Source organism: Protopterus annectens, chromosome 1.part2, assembly GCF_019279795.1.
Source record: "Protopterus annectens isolate FY-2018-M chromosome 1.part2, PAN1.0, whole genome shotgun sequence".
In the NCBI taxonomy this organism is placed as follows: domain Eukaryota; kingdom Metazoa; phylum Chordata; order Ceratodontiformes; family Protopteridae; genus Protopterus; species Protopterus annectens.
In genome coordinates, this window is record NC_056727.1 from 636,358,635 (window position 1) to 636,375,628 (window position 16,994).

Below are 16,994 nucleotides of genomic sequence, written 5' to 3' on the forward strand. Positions count from 1 at the left end.
TTATCGTTAGGAGTTTCGATTATGGCTCCTAGTTTGCAGTCATCTGCGAACTTCATTAGCCAAAGACCTTCTGTGTTAGCCTGTACATCTGAGAAGTAGATACCAAACAGGAGGGACCCAGGACCCTGTGGTACTCCACTTATCGCTGGTCTGAAGTCGGATTTGGAGTCTGCTACTTTCACAGTGTGGGATCTGTCAGTGAGCCAGTTGGCAACCCATCTTGTGACATAGGGATTTATACCTAGTTTAGTGAGTTTATCTGTAATTCCAGAGTGGGGGATGGTGTCAAAAGCCTTGGCAAGATCTAGATAGGCTGTGTGAACCACCTTACCATCGTCTACGGCTTTGGTGACTGATTCAAAGAAGTCTATCAGGTTTAGGAGACATGATGACATAGGGATTTATACCTAGTTTAGTGAGTTTATCTGTAATTCCAGAGTGGGGGATGGTGTCGAAAGCCTTGGCAAGATCTAGATAGGCTGTGTGAACCACCTTACCATCGTCTACGGCTTTGGTGACTGATTCAAAGAAGTCTATCAGGTTTAGGAGACATGATGACATAGGGATTTATACCTAGTTTAGTGAGTTTATCTGTAATTCAAGAGTGGGGGATGGTGTCGAAAGCCTTGGCAAGATCTAGATAGGCTGTGTGAACCACCTTACCATCGTCTACGGCTTTGGTGACTGATTCAAAGAAGTCTATCAGGTTTAGGAGACATGATCTGCCTTTTACAAACCCAAACTGGGTGGGGTCCAGAGTCTGGATATTACCAATGTCTTTGTTTATAACTTCCATGATGATACGTTCCATGGCCTTGCAGACCAGGCTTGTCAGGCTAATGGGGTGGTAGTTCCTGGGGTCCGTGGTGGCTCCCCCCTTGTGGAGTGGGATAACCGTCGCTGTGCGCTAATCAGTGGGCACAAAGCCTGAGGTGAGGCTACGATTGAACATGGTACTTAGGTGGGGTGCCAGTTCGTTCTGTAGTTCGTGTAGAATGCAGCCTGGGATGTTGTCTGGTCCCATGGATGCTGTGTTCTTGTCTTTGGAGAGTGTGGTTTTTACCTGTGCAGCCATGATTACAGGAACTTTGCATTCTTCTGGTATAGAGATGGGCCCTTTAGGGGGTGAGAGGGGGGTAAAGTTAGCACTGAACCTATCTTCCAGGATGTTGGCAATATCAGTTGGGTCTGTATATTTAGTGCCATTGTGCTGTAACTCAGAGCATATCTGAGTGCTGCCATTGAGATTCTTAACATAGCTATAGAATGCTTTGTAGTTGTCTTTAGAATCAGTGGTGATTTTGTTTTCATAACTAGCTTTGGAGGATTTTATCAGGGATCGCAGCTTCTTACTGAGGCTGACCAGGGAGCTCCTCCACTCATCGGATTTTACTCTCTTTTGCGACAGTTTCTTCCTTCTGTTGTACAGTTTCTTTATGGCAGAGGACCACCAGATTGGCTTCCTTTTTTTGGAGGATAGCGTCTTGGTTTTGTTTGAGATAGCATGATCCATGCACTCATGTAAGTCCTTATAAAGTGCAATTGTGTAGGATTCAGTAGTCGTAACTGTATTGTCCATCTGTATGGGTGTCATGAAGTTCACCACTTCTGTCTTAAGAAGCATGAAGTTGGCTTTGGAGAAATCTTTTACCGTGGTTTCCTTAATGGGGGGTGGGGTCAGGATGTGGATATCTAAGGTGATGAGCTTATGGTTGGATTGGACCAATGAGGCATTGACTTCAGGTGTGGAACACTGGTCACTCATGTTGGTAATGACTAGATTTAGGATATTGTTGCCCCTAGTGGGGGTGCGGATAAGTTGATCCAGGGCATTGGAGTTTATGAATTCCAGAAAGTGTTGAGTGAAGGAGTTGGTACATAAGTAGTTTTCCCAGTTAATGGTGGGATAGTTGAAATCACCCATTAATAGGGTGTTTGGCTGAACCCTTAAATTTTCCAGTACATCAAGAAAAAAGGAGTGGGAATCCTGGGGCATGGTTTGGGATCTGTAGCAAGCTACAGTTTGGATTGCAGTTTTGCCCAGAGTTAGTTGCACTTGGATAACCTCAGATGCATTATGCTCAGCAACTAGCCTGGAGGTGTGGATATCCTTAATGAATATGGACACACCTCCACCTCTGGTGTTCCAGTCCAGGTTACATGGCCGAAAAGTGTGGTATGGGTTTTAGCCTGGTAGTGCAGGGGTGCTCTCTGGAGCCTTGAACCAGGTCTCAGTAACTGCACAGATATCAATGTTCTCCATTTTAAGGAGTGCCTCGAGTGAGTGCATTTTGAGATTTAGACTTCTAGCATTGAGTAGCATCACTCTTAGTTTGTGCTTGTCTGTTCCTGTTACTGTGGTGAATTTGTCATTTGAACCTTGCCTAAAAAAGGCACTATAGGGGCGGCAAGAACCTTAGCCAGTATCCGGAATCCCAGGGGTGACAGGTGCTGGCCATCTCTGGCAAAGCATTGTGGTCTGTCGACCATGTCATCCCAGGCAGGCAGATACTGGATCAATTTAGAGTGACACCAGAAGCTTAGCCAATTGTTGAAGTCAATCATGTTGTCCTTGTACTGCGGTATCATTCTGGGTGATGGCAGAATTCTACTCAGGGTTAGGGTCATACCTGCCTGGGCTACAAGATTGGACATCTCTTCCATGTCTCTTTTCATGTAGTCCAGGGAGGTACATCTCAGGTCGTTCACACCAACATGGACAATGACAGAGTCATATTTGTACTTGTTGTGGAGTGACCTGAGTGCGTGGGTTATGTGGTGGATCCTGGCACCCGACAGGCAGCTGACAGTAACCTTCTCCTTATTTAGTCTTGTGAGTGGGATATCAGTGTGCCTGACTATAGAGTCACCTATGACTAGTGTGTTGGGTATGTTGTTTTGCCTTATTGGCTGTGGTTGAGTGGCATACTGAGTCTGTGGGCTATGTGTCATTTGGGTTGTGTTGGGGGTGGAGGTTGCTTGCATTTCTGCTTTTGAGGTCTCTGTCACTTGAGCAGATTATTATTGAGAGCCTCTGTGAATGTTTTTGTGTTTCTATGTGTGGATTTTGGTGGTGTAGATTTAGTGAGACTATGTGATGGGTGTGGTGTGGTGCAAGTGTTTACCTTCTCCTCTTGACTGTCAAGTTCAGTGTGGGTTAGAGAGAGCTTTACCTCCAGTTTGGCTAGATACGTGCATCCCTCGCAGGTTGTAGTGTTGGGTGGTAGGAGGAAAGGGTTGTCTGTGTACATGAGGCAATTTCTACATTGCCCCAAGATGCCCAGATTCATCAGATAGACAGGAGAGAACACTGGGAGCTGACCCTTGGACATGCCTGAATAAAAAAACTATTTTCCTCTAGATAAGTGAGGAAAGTGAGTACAAGAGCTGTTTTTCCTCTAAGCAAATGAGGAAAGTAAGTACCAAAACTGTTTTCCTCTAGGTAATGAGGAAGGTTGAGTGCTGTAGTAATTAGTAGCTTATTTAGTGCTTACAACAAGTTCTGAACAAGTGCTGATCACGAATAAGCAAATTCAAGTGCTAAAACTAAGAATCTGTATCTGGACTAAACTAGTTACAGGAAAGGGGGGAAAAGGATATCGAGGTATATTAATTGAGCAGCCAACTAACGATAATAGAGATCCATTTAGGGGTAATGAGGGAGATTATTCTAGAGTTGAGCACATACATAACCAGGTATTATACAGGTGTAGTGTTAGGGCAATTTTAAAAGATTCCAGGTTAGTAACTGTTCTTTTGGTTAGGGGGAAAGTGATCCAAATGTTAGCTACAGAGTAAGAGTATAAGCTTTGTCCTGGTACTTTAGCTGGCATGTAAGTAGCTAGGATTTTTTTTATCTTCAGACCTTAGGGTTCTATAGGTGGTGTAAGACTTCACTATATGACTCAGGGCTAGCCATGTTGAGAGATTATGAATTATGTTGTATACAGTAAGGAGCTGGAAACAGTGGAGGTAGTTCAGGAATTCTAGCCACTGTAGCCTATGTAGCGCTTTCCAATGATGTGAGAAGGTCTTAGAGTTAGTGGCAAACCTGGCCACTTTGTTGTAGCAACATTCTAATTTGAATTTGCTAGAGGATTGTAGATAAATGAGAATTGTGGCACCATATAGTAGGGGGGGGGGGTTGGTGAGAGTGACTCTAATCTGTTCATTCAGGAATTATTTATTCCTATAAAGGATGGGGGGGGTTGATGTTATACTGGATGTGGAGATTAAATTTAAGTTGATTGTCAAGAATGACTCCTCACAGTTTTGTGTGGGGCACTATTTCAGTGGTGGTGCTGTCTGTAGAAAAGATTTTGAATTGGTTTATGTCCAGAGAGTGATTTTTTTGGAATAAAGAGTAGTATCTTAGTTTTTTAGGGTTAAGGAAGAGTTGCGAGTTAGAGTGCTTGGTTTCAATGTAAGTGAATGTTTGTTGTGTGATCGAGTACAGTTCACAGAATGTAGGAGAAGCGCAGATGATTGTGGAATCATCTGCATATTGTATGGGTATTGCTAGAGATGCAGAAGTGCACAGGTTGTTAGTAAAGATATTGAAGAGTAAGGGGCTAAGTATGGAGCCCTGTGGAACTCCTGTAGAAAAATGAAGAAATGGAGAGATGGTATGTAACCATCTTACAGCTTGTTTTCAATTGTTTATATAGCTATGAAACCACTGTAAGGCGGGATGAGTAAGTCCTAGGTCAGTGACTCTAGCTAGGGGTATGGTGTGTGAGACTGTATCGAAAGCTTTTGATAGGTCAAGAAATAATACAGATACAAGGTTACCTGTGTCTCTAGCTCTATTTATGGTGTCAGTGAAGGATAGGAGTGCTGTGGAAGTGCTGTGGCCTGGACGGAAGCCATGTTAGATGTGGGTAAGTAAGTTGTTATGTAGTAAGTATTGCATGAGTTGTTGGTGAATACATCTTTCCATTATTTTGGAGATGGGAGATAGAATGGCTATAGGTCAGAAGTTAGTTAGCTCAGTAGAGCTTCCTCCTTTGTGGATAGGAATAATATGGGACATTTTCCAGATGTTGGGAACTTTCACCTCAGACATGGACCTGTTGATAAGAATACTGATGGGGTAGGCAATGGAGTCAACTGCTAATTTAAGGTATTCAGGTGGGAGGTTATCTGCTGAGGGAGAGCAAGCTTTAAGTTTTCCTAACAATTGTTTTATGAGACTTGTAGGGATGGGATGGGCAGTGAAATTGGCTGAATTATTAGAATTGGGGATTGGGCAGTTAAGGCGCTGAAGTACAGGGAGTGAAGATGAGGAAAAATTAATGGTAGCTATAGAAGAAGATGAGCTAGGGCTGAGAATGGGGAACCTGAGATCAGGGCAGCTATTGATTGTAGAAAGTGAGTATTGAGTATTAAAGTTGTTGCTATTTGCATAGGATGAGCATCAGGCCATGGGGAGTGCTCTTTTTTATTTCTAGGGTTGAGTAGGGATTGAGTGGATGGCTAGAATTTTTTAGGGTTAAATCTGTGCTCATGTTGGATGAGAGTGTAATATTTGTTTGTCTTTGTTTACTTGCTTCTTTACTTGGTCTCGGAGTTGTCTGAAGACTATTAGATTTTCATAGTTTTTATTTTGTTTACATCTGTCCCAGGCTCTTGAGCCTCATGAGACTTTTACATTCTTTCGTTAACCAAGGAGCAGTTTCTTTTGATTATTTTTGTACGTAAAGGAGCACAGGTGTTTAGTATACTCAGGAAAGTCGTGTTAAAATATTGCACTGCTGTATCAAGAGGGAGATGTTTTAGAATTGACCAGTTTATATTCTTCAAGATTTAATTGAATCTGTCTTGAGAAAAGTTAGTTAGATTGTGGATGTTTTTCAGAGTGTGTTTTTTAGGTAGGTGAGTGGTGGTTCTGAGGGTATAAGTGGGTAGGTGATCACTTAGGATATTAAGAAGTACGCCTGTAGTAGAAAAATTAGTAGGATGGGATACAAGTATCCAGCCTAGAGTGGATTGTTGGGTGTAGTCTTTACTGTATCTAATAGGACAATTGATGATTTGAAAGAAACCATAGTTTAATATTATTGGTTGGATTTTGAGAAGAAAGTGTTCGCCAGTCAATGTTAATGTTCCCTAAAATGATAGTCTCATGGTGGATTTTTTTGTGAGATCCAAGATAGTATGTCTTCAAGTATGGGAATGTTCTGACCTGGGGGAATATATAGTACTAAGACATAGATACATTTTGTCCTATTAAGATTTAGAAAGGATATAAGTATCTCTGTGTTCATGAACATGGAGATACTGTTGGTAAAAGGTGAGGTATTAAAAGTATCAAGATACTGTAGTGCTACTCCCCCACCTTTCTTATTGGTTCTATTGAGTCTTACTATGCAAAAGTTGGGTGGTATGATTTCTGAGTCAGTCACCTGCAGGTTTAGCCATGTCTCAGTTAAGGTCAGGCGATCTGGTTTGTACTGGTAATCCAGGCAAGGAACAGGGCTATTTTATTGCAAATACTTCTAAGGTTAAGTGACATTATGTTTACGTTTTTGGGACATGTTCTTAGGTGTTGGTTGGGGTAAGGACCAGGATCTGAGTGGATCTCTCCACTTTGTAGTAAAATGGAAGTGAGAAAGGAATGGAGTATATTATATTTTTTAGTATACGTAGTAGCAATGAGTGGTTTAAGATATGCTCTGGCATGTGGAATGGAAAGGAGTTTTGGAGGTGAGTAGTTTGTTATGGAATAACTGAGAGGAGATATTGCAGTAACTGCTCGGCTGGGGCAGATGTGTTGCGGTAGAGGTAGTTGAGGACAAATAGTTAGTTGGAGTTTGAGTAGATAGTGATGTGGCTTGTGTGAGGAGTATTAGGAACGTGGAGAGACAGAATTTTACAAGAATTGTTTAAATAGCAGTTGAGATGGTCTGGATAGTTTTTGCAATTTAGGTCCTTCATTTTTTAGTGAGAAAATACCAAAAGGAGCATTATATTTAATGTTTGGCCTGATCAGAGCTGAATATAGTGGAATGATTACATTCCTAGATGCCATACCTTTAGATACAAGCTGTGTGATGAAAAAGGACGTGTTTACAATAGTGAACATGTGGTGATGAAAGCACAGTTCATTGTCGACATAGGTTCCCAGATTCCTGACTACAGGATTAACTTTCAGGGGTATGCTCTCAGTGTGATAGTTACAAGGGAAGTCATGCTGCCTGAAAGATGTTATCATGCATTTCTTGTCATTTAGTTTTAGTCCATGGTTTTGACACCAACTATTTGCTTTGGAAAGCCTTCTTGAAGGACCTTGGTGTACTCTGGGCAGTTTATGATAATACTATGTTTACAGTCATTTGTATGTTGGTCAGCCATAAACTCTTAACATCTGCATTGACCTCCAAAAAGTAAATACCAAAGGTGAGTGGCTTAAAGACTGAATCCTGGGGTACACCACTAGTGACAGGTCTTCTGGATGAGATAAAACTGTCCACTCTAATGTCTTTGGTTCTATTTGAGAGGCACTTTGCTATTCAATGAGTTACATTAGGAATTTACACTTAGCTGGGAGAGTTTATCTATGATATTTGAGAGTGGGATGGTGTTGAAAGGCTTTTCAAAGTATATATATGCTATGTGTACTGATTTGCCTTCATCCACTAACTTTCTCAAAAAACTTAACCAGATTAAAAAAGCAGACTCTGCCCTTGTTGAATCTGAACTGTCTTTGAAAGTTTTTAGGTTACCTATGTCGTTATTTCTTAATTCTATAATGATTCTTTCCATAGTCTTACAGATTAGGATGATCATCCCTTTCAGTCTATGACTGCTGCCCTCTATTCATCCAGCATGAAGTCTATTTGGAGATTGATACTGAATAACCTCTGTAGGGGGGAGGGTTGACAAGTCAGGTTTCAGGCTGAACATTAGGCAGCCTGGTATGTTATATGGCCCCATAGAAGTAGTCTTCTTGGCCTTGGACTTGTTTTGGGGAGATTTAATGGAGGGAGTAGATGTAAGAGTTTGATTTGGGAATACAGGAGAGGAGAGGAATGTGAAATTTGGAGGAGGCTTGGGTAGCATCATCTATTCTTGTTATGGAAACCTATCAGTGTCTGACTTAGGACATGCTAGCAGTTTCACAGGATTCAACTTAGTGCATCATATACCTATTTCTAAATGCAGTGTATGCATAGCAAGGGGTATATTTGGTTCCCATGGACAGTAGAAGAGAGAATTGCCACTACTGAAGCATTCCAGAACATAGACAATTATCAAAAGGTCCTGGGGGTTGCTGACTTCACCCACATTGCTGTAAAATACCCACATGGCATCTGGTATCTCAGCTGGAAGGGATATACATGGCCTACAGCCACACTATATATGTGTATATAAATAGATAAACAGATATATAGATAGATAGATATTAGCCTCTGCCAGCTGGTGTTCACTGAAGAGGCTAATATCTATTTATCTGTTCATATACACATATACAGTGTGTCTGTAGGCCATACTGGCAGTTCCTATATTTTCCAGTTTGGCACACATGTGACCTACACTATCCCTTCATATGACAGGACTTTCCACAAGTTATCTAGTAGGTAGGTACAAACTGTGCCAAACACAGAGGCCATGAAGGTCCAGTGTTGTGAGCATAGGTAACAGATTACTCATAATGGTGTTTGCAGTTGTCTGATGCTGGTGATTCCATAAATATTTTGCAGGAATAGCTGATGACCTCCATCTTCAGACCCTAGATAGTGGCAGAGATGGCATACAACATCCATACTGGCACAAACAGAGAAAATCTTCAAATGTGAGTGCAGAGTACAGTAGCCCTACTTCCACTGACTGCATACATCTGGTGGTACACTTTAGAATGCTCAAAAGAACTGCAGCAAGACATGTGTGGTCTGCACCATTTGACCAAACATGCTGCTTTGAGACCTGTTACAACAAGAGGAGACTGTAACACAAGCTGGCATATCTGTGCCAACAATGAAAGAGGAGCTGAGTGAAAAGTTAGTGGATGATGTGGCCTCATGAGAGGAAGAGACAGGTGCAATGGCAAATATACCATAGTGTTGGCACAGAGGCTGCATGTAGTTCATTTCTACAGGGCACTACAAGACAAGCACAGAACAAAACTGATGCATTTATTTACATACCCAGGTTATGTATTGCAGTGCATTGACTGGCCATGATGTGCAGCAGGCAATGCCATAGCAACAAAAGACAAAGACATGGACAGGGCACATTCATCATCATTTGCACTAGCAGTGTGGGACAGTGGCATGGACAGCAATGTTAGCATATGGGAAGGGTCATGGAGATGCCTGTGGTAACCATACACATGGCTAGTGGTTTGTGGCATGTCAGTGAGCTGGTCTTCAGGTGATAGGATGGAGCATTCAGGGTTAGAATGCTGGCTAGATGCACCATGTGGCCCTGTAGTGCCTGGTATAGACACAGCTAGTCCAGATGATGGTGTAGCACATTGGCTACATGTGCAGGAATTTTGCCACGGCCCCTGCTGTTTGGTTCTGGTAAGTGGATGATGTCCACTACACTGTGTTTTGGCATTGGCATGTGTTAGTTATGGCATTGCTACAAAGCAACAGATGGTGTTGAATTGCTGGTTTCTGAACAGGATCCTGGTAAGGTGTGCCCTTACTGGAGCTGGACCATCATTGGAAATGTCCATGTGATCCTCCATGGTCCAGGGTGAAGGCAAGAGTGGAGCTAGACAAGCATAAGCTACATCCATGTGAGCATTTATGGTCAGAGATGGAGGTTTCAATGATGTGGGATCAGGATTAGCCACATCCAGGTAAGCATTCACAGCCAGTGGTGGAGGCAGCCATGAACAATGTGGCTATATCATGAATGCTGTGTGCACTTACAGTGTATAACTTTTCCCTGCCTCAAGTCAAAGCAGCCTGTTCTCTGCAGCTGCAAGGATGTACTAGTGGCTGTCAGGTGGGCTGTCAGTACTCACACTGTGTGTAAGGATTTTAGGTCTTTCAGCAAGTGTTGTAGAGCACTCAGCAGAACTCACATGGTCTGATTAGTATCCATCTGTGTATGAGGTGTGGAGCTGAACCAGACAGAACATCATAAGCTAAAAAGACAAGTGATGCTGAAGGTTAATGCTTGCCCTCTGAAGTCCATTCAGCTGAGGGAGAGTAAGTGTTTCCTTAACTGTGTTGCTGATAGTGCCACTATGTTCTCAGATAGTACCATGTGCATTATGCCATCAGCAGCAGCTTCTATAGAAACACTGACATCATGCATGTGCTAACATTGTGCTGGATCCTCTCCCAGTGGAACCTGTGAACTCATACAGATAACTTAACAGTCTGAAAGCCAGTACTTGTAGAATCACCACTCTGCAACACACAGACCCCTATGTGCCAAGAATCTACAGAAATCATGGGCATATATGTACCTTGTTATGCAGATGGTCTGATGCAGCCCTCATGTTCCTGAATTCGAGGCATGTGGAATAGTATGCCAAGTAAACTGTGCATAGGTGTTTGGTAGTGTCCTATGGGAATGACATATTCCACAACTCAACTGTTGCATCACTCAGAGTCACATGGACAGTCATACCATGTGGTACAGGTGGTCTCATTTACAGCCCTAATGTTCCTGAGAGATATAGATGCAGATATGAGTGAACCAGGCAGATGTGCTATACAATGTCTTACAGGAATGGCATGTACTTCTAATTATCTGGACCATCCACAGCAGACAATTGGGTAGTCTGGCTTCCACAGCCAACTGATCACCAGGTCTGAGTGTTCTCTCCATGTCCGCATTGAGGGATAGTAGGAAATTCTCACTGTTTGTGAGCTGCAGCTTTTTTGAGGATATATCCCGCCATGGTTAACTCATCCATGGCTATGTCCTGAGCTTTTATCAAGTCAGTGACTCTATACCACATTGATGCAATGCACTAAATCCTGACACATCTGGCCCTTGATGGACTTGTCCACTCTACCTTTGTTCTGAATTCGCCTGTCATATCTGTTTGTCAGGCCTGTAGTAGCACTTCAATCCCCTGTGGGGTGAACGTATCAAGTGTTGTCATTCTTTTGGTACCACAATAGGTCAGGTTCACCTGTGGATATGCACGCTAATTGGTGTGAGTATGCAGGATCATTCATGTTAGGTAACATTTGACTCCTCACTGTCCCTAGGACCCTTGATATGGGCAATAGCCCTGAGGGCTGTTATGAGGTACCTGTTCTGACACTGGCCATAGTATAACAGCTAGTGACCTGTCCTACAATCTAAGTGCCTCTTCAACAGTGTGTAAACACTGGCACAGCAGTGCATTGATGAAAGTTGTCTGCTGCCTGTGACCTTTCTGGTTGTACCCTATCACAGTAGTGCAATCCATCTTGCATGTTCCTTGTGGCAGTTTGACCCCCCCACTCAACTCCTGTTTGACCCTTGTCAAGGCCAATGCAATGTTAGCACACATAAAGCACCATTGTATGACAGTGGGCCGGATTCACAAAACCTCCATGTAAGACTTAATATGTCTTACTCGGAGGCTGCAGTTGAATGGTATGATGTCAGCGTGCCATGAATATTCATGAGCGCATGCTGACTCATCCGTAACTCTTACACGGACTGAGTAGGCAAGCAGGGGGCATGTCCGACTGCCAAGCAGTCTAAAAGTCCACGCCCCTGCAAGGTTTTAAAAAGCAAATGTCAACAGACAAGAGCGAGTCCGCTCAAATGTACTTGCACTCAACACCACACTCTCTGACACTGTAAACCCCCATCAGCGTTATAAAACGGAAAATATATTTTTTTTTCAAATCCACGATATAGCTGCCCGTATTTGCGCTTGTTTGTGCGGGTGTGCCCATTGCTTAACCACAGTTAGCAATTGTGACATTGAAGAGCATATAAGAACTACTTATGCAAATTAATCCAAATAGCAATAGCGTAATGGTAGAGCGTATGCACAAAGACAAGGCATTCACGGTTTGAGTCCCACCACTCCCCTTCTTATTTATGTTTTAAATCAGTATTTGAAATAATACCAGACAAATATGATTAAAATTTTATTAAAAGCAGTGACATGGCCAATGTATCGGTGAACAAAATATATATTTTGAAAAGACCCAGATATATAATAGCCTGCCGTTAAGCAACGTTTTACACAGCTAAACACAGGTGCCCATACTTTAATACCGCTATACCCATCTAAACAGAGGTGCCCATAGTTTAATAGTGCTTTATCCAGCTAAACAGAGTTGCCCATAGTTTAATAGCGCTTCACCCAGCTAAACAGAGTTGCCCATAGTGTAATAGTGCTTTACCCAGTGCAATAGAGTTGCCCAACATTTAAAAGTGCTTTACCCAGCACAATGTGTTTGCGTGGACGTGCGTGCCGTCCCAACCAGGGCACCATAGGGCACAGGGGAGAAACATAGAGCTAAGTTGCTTAAACGCAGCGACACCCCCCTAGCCTGTCTAGACAGTATTAAAATAAAAGAATGACAAGGTTTGAACCCAGGACCCTTTGCATCATAATCAAAGTACAGAACCACTATGCCATGACAACATAGGGGAAGCAGCCACTATTAACACTCATAAACTTAGGAATGGTAGTTTAACAATTACTAAGCAGGTCTGCATTCAGCCGAGAATTTTACAAAACAGCCAATCACAAAAAAGTGCAGGAAATGCTGCATATTTAAGCCCCACAGGTGGGAATACACGCCATAACTGATTGTAGTTCACATCTGCGGTCAGAATGTCTGGTGTTGGAGAGGGAGCGCGCTTCCGAGTGCAGAGATGGGGCACAGAGGAGTCCAAATACATGGTTTGGCTCCTAGTCCACCATCATGAGGCAAGACTCCTGCAGGGTCAGTTCCAATGGACAGAGTACAAGGCAGAGGCTTGGAACTGGTTAGCTCGTGACCTCACCAGTGCCACAGGCGTTCCCCGGACTGATGAGCAGGTCCGTCACCACCATGCAGACCTGAAGAGACGAAAGGAGGACCGTCTGAACCAGTGGATACAGGAGGCCTGTGGGATGTGGGGTGCCCCACAACTGATTATGTAGCATGGAATGCAGTATGTAAGGATTTAAAATGAAGTATTTAGGAATGTCTCAATATCCCTTCATTTACTTTACAGCTGCAGGTGACCGTGTTACAAATCAGCAAGCCTATGCTGATAGGCTGCTAAGGCTGCGCCACCAGGCAGGTTAGTGATTATTCTACATGTATTGTTATATAAAATATGGGAGAGAGCATGAAAGAAAGTGTTGTAGTCCAATAATACAGCCATTAAATGGACTGAATAAGTCCTCTGCATGTACTGTCAGATAAAAATATTAGAGAGGCAGAAAAAGAGTGTAGTAACCCATTAAGAAAGGTAACAAATGTCTGGAATAATATCTCTGCAGGCACTGTCATATAAAATAATATGTGAGCGAGCCTGAAAAAAGAGTGTGCTAACCTATTAATAAAGGTATATGTTGTGAACATGTCTGGCATATATACCGTTAAAACAAATAAAGGAGTGAGCCTGTGGAAAAGTGTGTAATGTCATTAATAAAGGTCTAAACCAGAGTGTGTCTGTTTCACTTAGTATGAAATGTTGTTGTACCCTTGCATTATACAAATAGTAATGTGTTAGAAAGTGCTGGCAACCCAGAGTTCTGCAGTCCCATCTAAAGTGGGTGATAGAAGTGCTAGTAGCTGTGAAGTAAATATACAATCCTCAACAGTCAGTTACTGGCTGGCATGCATAAGTAAATCTGGTACACGAGTAGCATGCTAATATGTTCCCCAGAAATGTAAGTGTGCTTCAATAAATGCAGGGTTCTGTACAATTAGAAGTGAAAATGTCATGTGAAAACATCCAGATATGTAGATAAAGAAATATAAATGCAACCATGAAATATGTAGCAGTAACATCTGCATCCTGGACAGTTAGTATGTGAGATATAGGTCAAGTATAGATTGAACTAGCCAAACCCACTACACAACCTAATGCATGGTGGCAAGTGTAATAATACATGTAGGGTGTATACACCTGCAGTCACTAGGAATGTAGTGTAGAGTAAAAGTGTTTATAAGATGTTAATGGAGGTTTTTTCTATACCCTACTGTTTGTGCATAAACCATGCAATTCCGCACTTCAGTGGGTATGTGTAATCTTAAATATTTGTCGGGATATAAATCCTATTGTTCCATAAATATTTGCACTCATGTTGATGCATGTGCCCTGTTCAAATACCACGTTCATGATGGCCTGTTGCTACCAATCATCCCTGCATGCAGTTGGAATAACCACTGTTGTTCAATATATGCATGTGTTATGTTTGCTGTTCAACTGTTGGAACTGTGGTGTGTTGGGTTAATGGGAATATTACTGCATGCTGTTACAACTAATCTGGAATGCTGTTGTTTATGTTGTAATGAAACACACCGAATCACAGAACGTATGGGAAGTCCGGTCCCAGCGGATCCACCTGTCCCTCCTCAGTTGGCGAGTGCACCTGGCACCAGTGGATCTGGTGCCCAGCCCGGACTCCCCTCCTCCATTGGTCCTGTGCCACCTTCAGGTGGAAGTGCTGCAGGGGATGGGGCTCATCCTCCCGTGCAAGCGTGGGCGGAGAAGGGCCACCCATCACCCTTTGAAGGGTCCGGGCTGTAGTGCGTAGGGAGATCCAGCGTTCAGTCGCTGATCCCCTACGCCAGCTTGAGGCGAGAGTGGCGTGTCTCACAGGTGAGCCTGCCCGTCCTACTCAGTCCCCAGCACAGCCACCCCCGGGGCTGTGATGGTGCAGTGGTGACTACCCATGGGTGGGGATCTCAGTTCCACTGTTACCATCTGTGGGCTCATGGACTTGCGATTTCCAAACAACCTTCCCCGTCAATTGTGTTCACCCACCCCATGTGTCAAATTCTGCCCCTGTATGCATCTTGTTTGTCTTGTCTGTTTACCTCCCCAACCTACCTCCCCAAATATACCTATTTACCCTACCTCACTTACCACTCTCACCTGAAAAAAAAAAAAAAAGGGCAATCTGTACCTGAAAAAAAATTACGCCCCATATGCAGCTTCCCATTTTGCATACATGTCCATAGGACATGTACACCGATAATTCTAATTGGCAGTGCAACAAACTATGTTGTCCTCACCCCTCTCTCAGGGGTGGAAGGTCTCAAAACTCACTCCAAATTTTCAACATATGCACAGCTGTTGCTGTTAAAGAAATGAGCAGCTATGGGCCTTCCCTAAAACCTTCCTGCACATCCTGAGCTTGTTTTCCTACTGTCTGTCCCTCTCTGTGCCCCATTTTTTACCACTTTCCTATCTCTCCATTTTCTTTTCTTTAAAAGAAATTAGCGCGGGGGTTAGCGGGAGTAAGCACTTTTAAGCAGTAGTTAGTGGGGGTGCGTGAGTGTGAGCTTGTGTGTGCTTAGCTAAGCATTGCTAAGCATCACGCAAACCCGCGCCAACCTGCTTACAACTGCTAAGCATCGCACAAACCCATGCCAACCCGCTTACAACTACTTAAAAGTGCCTTAGTCACTCTGTATGACAAAGCCCTTGTATTGCTCAGCAGCAAAATAAAAATACTCTTGTCAGTCTTGAACCTGGGACCTTGGACTCACCAGTCTGCATGAAGTACCACTAAACCACAGCAGATATACAATAACTCAGTGCTGAAAGCAATTTATCATGCATTACCATGAGTGAATGTAAAGGGAAAATAGGAATGGCATAACACAAATCTTGTTCTGTGGGCCTTAACCAGCAGATGTTGTTGAATTGCATGACATGACTGTGAAAAGAGAATCAGCCATGCTAGTAGGGAATAAGGTTACAGTAGCAGCTTACAAACCCCACACAGTATCACAGCAGGATACACACTGGCATATTTGCATAGGTCACAGGCCAGATCTCCCAATAGTGACTGCTCTACAGTGATGACCCTGATTTGTAAACAAATGTTAGCTGTGCCCCTCTGACTCCCTGTAAAATGTACTAACAGTAGGCAGAAAGGTGTTGAATCTCACTTAATAACAAATGTCAATAAGTGAGTGTAGACACTGCTTGCACATCAGAAAAGGTGTAGTAATAGAAATGCTCTGAATCACCCAAAGTCTGAACTGCAAAATGTCTGAACTATATGACAGGTGTATCCCAGTTATATGTATCTTTCCCTGAGGCTGTTCAAATATATGCGTGAGAGTATCTGAGGCCTGGAAGAGTCAGAAACACACAGGCATATCAGCTTGTCTGCTGTTACACACTCTGCAAATAGCTGTAGAATGAACCCCACAAGCATGCCCTTATGTAGCAGTACAACACAGAAATATCAAAGGATGTAGCCATGAACTGCTAGCAACCACCTGTGGCAATGTCATTGTTCAGGTGCTGAAAAGACTGCTGTGGTGCACAGTCAAAGAATACTAGGCTGACCTCTGTCTACCATCTGAATATGTCCACAGGTGGGAGCTACTCAGACAGACTACAAGCCTTCATAGCCTTACAGGTACACAGCAACTCTGCATGTTCAGTAAGATAAACATCACACAATAATAAATAATGCACACTGCAGTTCTGCACCCCTACCCAAAGGTACTGTATATCCGTGGAGTCAGGCACAACCAAGGGTGTAGGTAGGCATACACAGTACAGAAATATGTCCAGTCATCCTGAGCAGACTGTGCTAATGTCAACACAAACCACAAACTGTTCAGATGTGAGTAACGTACTACTGGCAGTATAGCAGTTCACAAACAGTGCATGTGCCTGATATTCATAACTGGTAATACAACATACTTAGATGTCCTCACCCCTCTCTGAGGGGTGGAAGGTTTCAAATATCCCACCTAATGTATTGCATATGCACAGCTGTTGCAGGTAAAGAAATGGGCAGCTATGGACCTTCTCCACACCCATCGTGTACATCCCAAGCTAGTTTCCCTACTGTCTTCCCCTCTTTGAGCACCCTTTATCACCACATTCCT

The 16,994-nt window shown here is 43.1% G+C and overlaps 1 protein-coding gene across 1 annotated transcript in view; it reads left to right on the plus strand.

The window, feature by feature from the left end:
• Positions 1–5,294: 5,294 nt before the first annotated feature.
• The window catches only part of LOC122792399, a 339,957-nt gene continuing 328,257 nt past the window's right edge, over positions 5,295–16,994 (plus strand). The window contains exon 1 of the mRNA XM_044060188.1: positions 5,295–5,370. Coding sequence (XP_043916123.1) covers positions 5,295–5,370 — 76 coding nt within the window. The remainder of the gene's footprint in view (positions 5,371–16,994) is intronic.